The sequence below is a fragment of the Amblyraja radiata genome, chromosome 20 (genome assembly GCF_010909765.2).
Source record: "Amblyraja radiata isolate CabotCenter1 chromosome 20, sAmbRad1.1.pri, whole genome shotgun sequence".
In the NCBI taxonomy this organism is placed as follows: domain Eukaryota; kingdom Metazoa; phylum Chordata; class Chondrichthyes; order Rajiformes; family Rajidae; genus Amblyraja; species Amblyraja radiata.
In genome coordinates this window covers 45064147-45075443 of record NC_045975.1, presented here as the reverse complement: position 1 = coordinate 45075443, position 11297 = coordinate 45064147, and the positions used below count along the sequence as shown (strand labels likewise).

General features: G+C 45.3%; 1 protein-coding gene across 1 annotated transcript; it reads right to left on the bottom strand.

The window, feature by feature from the left end:
- Nucleotides 1-813: 813 nt before the first annotated feature.
- On the bottom strand, nt 814-4218 carry LOC116984364 (1-aminocyclopropane-1-carboxylate oxidase-like). Its single transcript, XM_033038520.1, has 4 exons — nt 4136-4218; nt 2199-2398; nt 1462-1586; nt 814-1058 (listed from the first exon to the last, which is right to left on the bottom strand). Exons 2-4 carry the CDS (start codon nt 2349-2351, stop codon nt 968-970), a joined length of 369 nt encoding a protein of 122 aa, XP_032894411.1. The 5' UTR covers nt 2352-2398; nt 4136-4218; the 3' UTR covers nt 814-967.
- Nucleotides 4219-11297: the final 7079 nt, after the last annotated feature.

The following is an 11297-nucleotide window of genomic DNA, read 5'->3' as shown; positions in this document are numbered from 1 at the left end:
GGAGAGGTAGAGCAAGGTCGTGGGCCCAAAGTAAAGGGGGCGCCTTCATCAAAACCTTCCACCCCTATTGAGGATAGTGGCCAAGAACTAGTGTCCTCTGGGCCGGAGGTTGGCTGTTTGCTTCAGGGAGCTTCTGTGGGTGTTACCGTACCAGTTACTGGGGTTGACTCCCCTGGAATTGTGTCCTCTGGGCCAGTGGTTATCCCCTCGTCTCAGGGGCCTTCCGAGGGAGTTATCTCACCGGTTTGCAGGTTTTGCGATTGCAGCACTTAGACTGTGGAACAGCATCCCTCTTCCCATCAGAACAGCCCCCTCCATCGACTCCTTTCAGTCTAGACTTAAAACCTATTTTTACTCACAAGCATTTCTTGAGGTCCTCTGAGAGAGCGCTGTATGTATGTATTTATGTATGTATTGTTGATCTATGTACCACTGTATGTAGCACGTTAGTACCTGCACTGATGTAAAGCACTTTGGTCAACGAGTTGTTTTTAAATGTGCTTTAGAAATAAAATTGACTTGACTATATTACTCCAAATTCTCACCTACTCTTTACACGCTAGGGGAAATTTACAGAGGGCCAATTAACCAACAAACCCGCATGTTTTTAGGATGTGGGAAGAAACTGGAGCACCCGAATAATAGCAGAGAGAACGTGCAAACTCCACACAGACTCCGCACTGTCAGGGATGATGGTGGAGGCAGATTCGACAGTGGCATTTAAATGAATTTCGGATAGCTACATGGATATGCAGGGAACGGAGAGATGTGGATCACGTGCAGGCAGAGGAGATTTATTTAACAGCATCATTTTCAGCATGGACATTGTGGGCTGAAGGGTCTGTTCCTCTGCGGTGCTGTTCTATGCTCTATGTTCTGTGTTTGTGAGTAACATTTCCCCAGTGGCACAACAGCCAGACAGCCTCATTCCTGGCATGTGGACAATGACATGGATTGCAATCCAATCTCAATGTGAATTCTGAGATCTTACGTCAGTGGAAGACAACGATGTCACATTAAAGGCTTCTTTCAGGTCATTCAGTTCCGTTGGGTTTAAGCTGTGAAGAGAAGAATATTTACATTTGTTTATATAAAGACCCGTGCTTAAATGTTACTCAGTCATTTGTCCTGATACTTCCACAGATGTGTTGAATAAATTTACAGAAGCCAATTAACTTACAAATCCGCAAGTCTTTGGGATGTGGGAGGAAACCGAGCACCAGAAGAAACCCACACGGTCACAGGGAAAACGTACAATCTGTGTACATACAGCACCCGCAGTCAGGATTGATCCCGGGTCTCTGGCGCTGTAAGGCAGCAGCTCTACCCACTGCACCACCGTGCCGTGATGTCAAACCTTACAGTTTATGCATTCAATAAATAATCTTCCTTGTATGTGCTTCATAATATTTCCTTTCAGCAATGTGGATGCAAGAAAGGGAAATCTCAGGGGAACCTTACCTCTCAGTCTGAAAATCTATCCAGCCATGGCATGGAATATCTGAGTCCTTGGAACGAGCATATTGCTGTTTAATGTCCTTGGGAAGTAGAAAGAACTTCCTGCAGATGTCCATTGCTTCAAACACCTGTGGAGCAATGGTCCAAGATTAAATGTACTGTACAATTGGCATAGGAACAGTAAGGTTCATGTCCATTGTTCACGGTTGTCAAAGGGTGAGACAGATGATAATTAATAAATCTCCTCTTTCCAAATGCAACAAACTTCTACATTTCTACGCTTGCTCCACCAATGCCTGCTGGATCTCCTGGTCACAAACTATTTTAACTACCCTTCCCATTCCCACATTGACCTTTCTGTTCTGGGCCTCCCCCATTGCCAGAGTGAAGCCTCACACAAACTGGAGGAACAGCACCTCATGTTCTGCTTGGGTACTTTACACCCCAGCGGTATGAACATTGAATTCTATTTTAGGTAACTACATAAACCTCCCATTTCCCTTCTTCCCCACTTCTTTCTCCCCCCCCCCCCTTTCCCTTGTGCCCCATCTGGACCTGCACCTATTTCTCTCCTCACATTTTTCTTCCTTCCTCCAGCTTCACAAAGAGATGTGAAAGTGGATTGATGGTATCAGATGGGGCTAGATTGTCTCTTGAGACCAGAGTCTCCACACCTTGCCACCATCCTCCTTACACAGTAGTACAGCACAATATAACGGGATATTAAAGTGCGTGCATACTTGCTCATCTTTGATGCCGGTGTTTTTGAGGTACACAAATCCAAGTTGACTGAATGCCTGTTCGATCTCTGTGGATAATCGTTTCATTTCATGGGCTGAAGGTACAGCTTGACCCAAGGCAAATGAGCCAAAGTCAACCACAGCGACACTCATCTTCTTCCAACGATTCTGGCCTCGAAAGGATTTCCTGTAACACAGGGCTGTGTGAATTATTCAACCTGATTCTAACTGGCACCAACATGGTTAAAGACCATGCCACATGCAAATTAGATGAACAGCACCTCATATTTATCTTGGGCAGCTTACAATCCAATGGTATGAAAATTGATTTCTATAATTTGAAGTAACCTTTGCATTCCCTCCCTCTCTGTACGTCTCCCACACTAGTCACCTTGCTGTTCGTATCCCTTTCTTTATCACCTCCTCCACTGCCAACAATGGACCATTGTGGGCTCCACCTTTCCTGAGTCATCAGTTCCGGCTATTTGTTCAGTGCCTTTACATATCTCCAGTTTCCCTCTCCCCTGACTCTCATCTGAAGAAGTGTCTCGCCCTGAAATGTCACCTATTCCTTCTCTCCAGAGAATATGCTCGACCCACTGAATTACTCCAGTATTTTGTGTCTATCTATGGTCTTTATTTATTCACAAGAGGTCAATGTGCTCCAGGTTTAAGGGTAAATGAAGATAATATTTTACACAGAGGATGGTGGGTGCCTGGAACACACTGCTAGTGGTGTTGGTGGAGGCAGATACGATAATGGTGTTAACAATCTTTTAGTTAGACATATGGAAGTGCAGGGAATGGAGGGATATGGATCATGTGCAGCAGAGAGTAATTTAACCAGGCATCATATGCAGCACAGACATTGAGGGCCGAAGGGCCCGTCCTGTGCTCTTCTGTTCCGTCTTAGTCCATGTTTTGCATACAATGTGAATAATTTACCATAGTGAATTAACTTTTCAGCACATCTTTGGTATAATGAGGCCCCTTGGCCCACAATGTCCGTGCCAAACACGATGTTAAATGAAACTAATCTCCACTGCCTGCATGTGATCTATATCCCCCCCATTCCCTGCATATCCATGCGCCTATCTTGTAGCCTCCTAAATGCCACCATCATATCTGCCTCCACCACCACCCCTGGCAGCACTTTCTAGAATCCTTCACCCTCTGTGCAAAAAATAACTTGTCCCACACATCTCCTTTAAACTTTGCCCCTCTCACCTTAAAGCTGTGCCCTCTAGTCTTTGACATTTCCACCCTGGGGAAACAGGTTCTGACTGTCTATTTAAAAAAATGTACTGACTTCTATCAAAGAGTGGAAAAGCTGACTATTTCTCTCTCCATTGATGATGTTCCATCTATTTTCTGTTTTTATTTCTCTGGAGGCACATTTTACATTGAGAGGAAATTATTGGGAATGTATGAGGTCTTTTCTAAACACCTTTCAATAAAACTGATTGTAGCTGGAGATTAAAGAAAAACTACAATTCTATGAATTGAATCATTTCTCCCGCGCTCTTTCCTTCTCTTCAATTCCTCACTTCCATTAGGTGAGAAAATCATTCAGGAATGTTTACATTGCTTCTGGCATCTTAAGAGGCATTGGACAGATGGTTTACAGATCTTTCATTGGAAGGTGTCTCAATGCCTCATAATTTTATATACTTCTACCAATTCTCCCCTCAACTTCCGGCGTTCCACAGAAAGCAATCCAAGTCTGTACAACCTCGCCCAGTAGCTGTAATCCTCTAATCCAGGAAGCATTCTGGTCAATCTCCTCTGCACCCTCGACAAAGCCTCCACAATTCTAGGGTGACTGGAATTACACGCAATACTCCAAATAAAATATGTTACAGCCATTTTCCATTCAGGAAACATGAAATGGAGAAGTTTTGAAAATTTGAACAATTATCTTTAGTCTCAATACTCACTGAAAAAATCCTTTGACCAGTTTCCTGCTCAGATTCCAAATGTACTATTTTATAAAGACGATTTTCAATATTTATCCTGATTTTTTTGCTAGTAATGTGGATCTTGGACTAAAATACCAATCAGATTTCAACACATGAATTGTGCTAATCATTTACTTGCGCAGTAAACAAAAAAAAGCTTCAGGAAATAACCTTTGAAGCAAAAGGTAAATGCACAATTCTCTGTGCAAGCTGATCAATAACTAGCATTTACTGCAAGTTAGACGGGTCCCGACCCCAAACATCGCCCATTCTTCTTCTCCGGAGGTGTTGCCTGACCCGCAGAGTTACTTCAGCACTGTGTCTATCACTATGGGGAGAAGGCAAGAACGGGGTACCGATTGTGAATGATCAGCCATGATCACAGTGAATGGCGGTACTGGCTCGAAGGGCAGAATGGCCTACTCCTGCATCTATTGTCTATTGTCTATTTCTATTTGTGTCTATCACATTTCCATTGACTCCATTTATACCTCACGCTGCCTCGGCAAGGCCAGCAGCATAATCAAGGACGAGTCGAACCCTCTTCTCCTCTCTCCCATCAGGCAAAAGGTATAGAAGTGTGAAAACGCACAGATTATTGGGACAGTTTCTGCCCAGCTGTTATCTGGCAACTGAACCATCCTACTACAACCAGAGAGCAGTGTTGAACTACTATCTATCTCATTGGTGTTCTTGTCCTGAACGTTATTCCCTTATCATGTATCTATACACTGTAAATGGCTTGATTACGCAACAAAAGCTTTTCACTGCACCTCGGTACACGTGACCATAAACTAAACTGTAAAGACATTTTAAGTCCTCAAACATGTTGCTTATTGACGGTACAAACTGTAAATGGGAGAACATGGAAAGAACAGAAATGCAGCAGCGATTATCATGTGTGCTTTTAATTTTAATCAGCATCTAGATTGGATTAATTCCTGTTTCTGATCTGTATGATTTGATGAGTTTTTACCTCTCTGGATTCATACCTTTGTTAATTTCTCTGTCACATTCAAACACAGTTCCGCCAAGCCTTTTATTGTTGTAGAGGATAGAAACAAAATGCTGGAGTAACTCAGCGGGACAAGCAGCCTCTCTGGATGGAAGGAATGGGTGACGTTTCGTGTCGAGACCCTTCCTTAGACTCAATAGTCCATTGTTAATTGTGGTCAAGGTGAGAACGAGTTAGACACCTTGTATGAGTTATACGAGTTTTCACTGAGCCCACAGCTAACAATGTTTAGTTTAGTTTAGAGTTAAGGGCCTGTCCCACTTACGTGTCATTTTCACGCAATTTACGCGAGACGAGATGGTCCTGTGAAGCCGTCTGGAGCGCGTGACGTCATTTGAAGATGGACACAAAGCTGGAGTAACTCAGCGGGACCGGCAGCATCTCTGGAGAGAAGCAATGGGTGATGTTTCGTGTCGAGACTTCTTCAGTCTGAAAAGAAGGGTCTTGACCCAAAACGTCACCCATTCCTTCTCTCCAGAGATGCTGCCGGTCCCGCTGAGTTACTCCTGCAATTTGTGTCTATCTTCAATTTTCTTGGCCCCGCTCTGGGAGTAGAAGTGGGGGCAGATTCGGGTTGCAATGGCCGTGAGCCCCAGGCTGAGCTCGGCGATTGTTTGCCTGCTTCTGCTGCTGAAGGTGAGACGTTGCGTCACACCAGGGTCTTGGGCCTGTCCCACTTTGGCCGTCAGATCCGCGACAGGCCGTTGGCGCGCAAAGATTTTGTTCACTACAACAATTTCGGAGCCCCGCGCGATGTCGCGCACAACTACATACCCCTCCGCGCTTCTCAGTGGGACCGGCCCCTCGCGGCCATACGATGCCCGTGCGCCTCAATGCGATCACGAGGTCGTGTAATTTGTGTGCCAAGGACACCTAAGTGGAACAGGACCTTTACGGCGCGGAAACAGGCCCTTCGGCCCACCGAGTCCGCGCCGGCCAGCGATCCGCACACATTAACACCATCCTACACACACTAGGGACAATTTATACTTATACCAAATATAAAAAACCCAAGCCAATTAACCTCCAAACCTGTACGTCGTTGGAATGGACGGCTTCCTTGATCATCATTACTTTTTTTGCAAACTTGGTTTAAACCAGCATCTGGAGTTCCTTCCTACACAGTCCTTCCTTGCTCCCTGCCTTGCTCACTGCCTTTCACCCTGCCTTTCTCGTCCCTATTCTGTCCACTAATCGTTCTCCCATCACCCTCCGTGCCAACATTCCACCTCATCACTAACCTGAAGTTCACTTGCTGTAATTAATCAACGTGCTTGCTGCTCCAAGCTGCTGCTCCGGCTCCGACTTGCAATCCAATGGCTCACATCTGCCCACGGACTGGATTTGTAAAGTCTCTGCTCCAGGACTGGCTGCAATTCACTTGCTGCTCTGTTGACAAACCAGAAAGTTCACGTTCTTTTGGTTTGTATGTTCCAACGCCTCCTATAATTTAGTGAAACTGAATCTTCACCAATGTTTTATTCTTTATTGCAGTTTCTGCTGTACAAAACAGGTAGGATTACACTATTATTATCCAACAGAGTCAAGGCAGACAAGAACATACACTGAGGCTTTAGATCCTTAAAGTTCACTTCCGTAATTACAAAGCAAGTTTATTTCACATGTTTAACTGTTGATTTTGAAAACCTACAGATATTCTCATCATCATTTTTTTTTTAACATTTCTGGTTTTATCTCATATTTGAATGTTTGCTTTCTTGTTAATCTTTATTGAGACGTTCTCTGTTGTTTGACCCCCACCTTCAAATGCATCTACAGGAGTCGCTGCCTCAAAACGTCAGCCAGCATCATCAGAGACCCACACCACCCTGGCCACACACTCACCTCACCCCCTGCCTTCAGGAAGAAGGTACAGGTGCTGAAAACTGTTACATACACGTTCAGGGACAGCTTCTTCCCAGCAACTGTGATGATATGTGTTTACCTGTCCGAGAGTTCTAAACTTGTCAAGTGAATTCATATTTAATCAACCTCCTTTGTAGGAATGTTACAACATTTTGAGATTTAAAAAATCAAGCCTGTAATTTATCTCATCAGATAAATCATAAAAAGAACTTTAATTTGATACCTAATTCACTTTCAAATCTTCAGTATTAAAAAAATTATGGTCATTTTCATACTCGGAAATTAGTATATTGTTCCTTATTGCTTTTCCATTGACTTAAAAGCTGTGATCGAGGACAGTCAAATGCCCATAACTTTCTTAAAAATTAAGAGAACTGGATGAAATTTTCAGTTATTTTAGATTGAAGCATTATGAAACAAATATGAAACATCTTACTAGGATTACCTAAAATTAAAGCATATAATTAGTTAATTACCTAATTGTAGCTAATTACAAAATTGACCGTTGTGACGGAAATAGTAATAAACACACAGACTCCCTTGAAAATTCAAAAAAGTGATATTCTCAAGATCAGAACTTTAATATTATTGTATTATATGCTGTTAGTCCGTAACAGACAGGTAAAGAAATTGCAATTTCTAGCAAAAGACCAAGTCTTTATAGAGAAGTTTAGTTGCTGGCTGATACATTGGCATATCATAATTAGTAGCATCATCCTACATTGTAACCAACAAGCAACTCTGTACACCTTGCCTTTCCTCAACTGTTCAATTTTGGAATTGTAAACTACAAGTTTTTGCTCTTCAAACCGCACATGACATGCCTTTCTGCCCATTACTTTCCCATTCTGTAGATCACCACATTTGGAGTAGTCCAAATTCGGATAACCTCCGCGAATGCGGTCTAAATCAGTCTCTTTTGCTGGGCATTTGGATTGGGCATTTGGCATTTCTTCTTCGGAGACATAACTAGATAACTCTAAATGATTGTCATTGCTTGTGCACCTTTCTGGCTTCCTATATGGTCCAAGTTGTACTTCCGGTGGCGCTGGTGCCAGCAGCCTCCACATACAGCCCGGTATCTTTTTGTTTTTTTTGTTTATTTAGTTATGTAAAAGTGTGTTTTTTTGTGTTTTTTGTGTGTTTTGATGTGGGGGAAGAGGGCACGGTGCGGGAAATACCGTCCTTCAGCCGCTTCCTGGTGAAAACGCGACTATTATTCGAGTCGCGTCCTTGACCCCCCCCCCCCAGCGGCCTACCTACTGGATTGGCGTGGACTTTCCTGCCAGGATCGACCAGAGCTCCAGCAGCGGCGGGACAGCGCTGTAACATCGCGAGGCTGGCGATGCCTTACCGGGGGTCGCCGTCTGGAGCCCGGAGTGCTGGACCTGCTGCACCGACATCATGGAGCTGTGGTTTGCGGAGCTCCCAACGCGGGCGGCGCTGATGGACAGCGCGGGGTCCTGCGACTCTGCCCGGCTCGGCCTGCGGACTCGGGAGCTGCGGACTCGGGAGCTGCGGACTCGGGAGCTGCGGACTCGGGAGCTGCGGACTCGGGAGCTGCGGACTCGGGAGCTGCGGACTCGGGAACTGCGGACTCCGGCTGTGGGAGGCGGCTGATCAGGAGGTCCGGGCCGCTGAGGAGGAGGATGTTCACCGTCGGGGTTCGGCGTCGGCGTTCCACCAGCCCGGCGTGAGGGCCTGAACATCGGGCCACCCGGGGCGGCGACTGCGGGTGCTAGGAAGGCCTCAACCACGAGTGAACATCTGGGAAGAACGGAGGGGAGGCTGGCTGGACTATGGTGCCTTCCTCACCTTGGTGCCACTGTGTTATGTTGTGTCGTGGACTTTCAGTGTTTGTTCTTTTTTTTAAATTCTATTTTATTTTTAATGTTTTATTATTTATTTATTTTTATTTTTATTTTTATGATACTGCCTGTAAGGGAAATTCATTTTGTTGTCTCTAACTGAGACAATGACAATAAATTAGAATACAATACAATACAATACAAAGTTCTCACAAGCATTTCAAAGAAATTTGAAGGATATATAGATACTAAGGATTTAGAGGGCTATGGATCAAATGTTGGCAAATGAGACTCGCTTAGATGGGGCAACTTGTCGGCATGGACAAGTTGGGCTGAAGGGCCTGTTCCTGTGCTATATGGCTCTATGACTTACTCCTGTTGGTTCAACTCTTCACACGCTTGCTGAGTTCTCTTGAACCATTATGTAGCCAATGGCCCAGATGTTCATATCAATGAACTAAATTAATAGACTTCCCCTTTACAGTCACAAAGCAAGCCATTCCCTCTCAGAAATGCAAAGTGGGGGATTGGCCATCTTGGTTGGGGAAAGTACAAACGTCAATTGCTGTTTATAGGGCGGCTCAGTGGTGCAGCGTTAGAGTTGCTGCCTTACAGTGCGAGACCCGGCTTCCATCCTAACTACGGGAGCTGTCCTTGGGGAGTTTGTCTGCTCTCCCTGTAACTGTATGGGTTTTCTCCAGGTGCTCTGGATTCCTCCCACACTCTAAAGACGTGCAGTTTGCAGGGTAATTGGCTTCTGTAAATTGTCCCTAGCGTGTGGGATAGAACTAGTGTATGGTGATTGTTTGTCAGCATGGACTTGGGGCTGAAGGGCCTGTTTGAATGCTGTATCTCTAAACCAAAGTAAACTAAATGTAGCAAAGTACAGATCCAATTATTCTATTTTTTGGTTGAGTACCGACTTCTTATAAAATGGTGTTAAGGGCCTGTCCCACTTACACGACTTTTCAGCGACAGTCTTCAACCTTTAAGCTCAGGGGCACTCGCCTGAAAAACCACGGGCTGAATGACCGTCAGAAAACACACACACACACACACACACACACAGACGCACAGACACACAGACACACAGACACAGACACACACACACACACACACACACACACACACACACACACACACACACACACACACACACACACACCCCACACACACCCCACACCCCACACCATCCCCTCCAAGTTTGCGGATGACACAAAGCTGGGGGGCAGTGTTAGATGTGAGGAGGATGCCCGGAGGCTGCAAGGTGACTTGGATAGGCTGGGTGAGTGGCCAAATGCATGGCAGATGCAGTATAATGTGGATAAATTTGAGGTTATCCACTTTGGTGACAAAAACAGGAAGGTAGACTATTAACCATATAACATATAACCATATAACAATTACAGCACGGAAACAGGCCATCTCGGCCCTACAAGTCCGTGCCGAACAACTTTTTACCCTTAGTCCCACCTGCCTGCAATCATACCATAACCCTCCATTCCCTTCTCATCCATATGCCTATCCAATTTATTTTTAAATGATACCAACGAACCTGCCTCCACCACTTCCACTGGAAGCTCATTCAGACTATTATCTGAATGGTGGCCGATTAGGAAAAGGGGAGATGCAACGAGACCTGGGTGTCATGGTACACGAGTCATTGAAAGTAGGCATGCAGGTGCAGCAGGCAGTGAAAAAAGTGAATGGTATGTTTTACTTCAGAGTCACGTGATTGATTCCGTGAAGAACCCCGCCAGTCCGCATGCACGTTATAACGTCTGACGCATGGCGCACTGACGGGCTGGCAGGGCGCAGCTCCACCAGAGGTAAGTTAAAAACCCTGAGGTAAGTATTAAACTTAGCTGAGGTCTTTTCTCCGGTCGGGAAATCTTGTTTACAGGAGCAAGAGCGTTATGGAGAAAAAGGTAAAAGGAAGGTCGAGGCGGTCCGCTGCAAGAACAGCTACAGAACACCGAGGGAGTGCAGGTAGCGGGCTGCCGTCCCTCTCGCTTTCAGAGTCACTGGCGGCACGGCCAGTGACTTCCGACTTGGTGCCGGTGGAAGGCACCATGGCTACTCCGGTGGGCCGGAAAGCCTCTAAAAAGTTGAATAGGCCCGTTGACTCTGATGATGGATGCCGTTTTTGGGCGGCTGTCCAGGATGGAGCTCCTAATGGAGAGGATGCTCCATCACGATGTGCTCGAGGAAGACCAGCCTTATATAACCATATAACCATATAACTATTACAGCACGGAAACAGGCCATCTCGGCCCTACAAGTCCATGCCGAACAATTTTTTTCCCTTAGTCCCACCTGCCTGCACTCATACCATAACCCTCCATTCCCTTCTCATCCATATGCCTATCCAATTTATTCTTAAAAGATACCAACGAACCTGCCGCCACCACTTCCACTGGAAGCTCATTCCACACCGCTACCACTCTCTGAG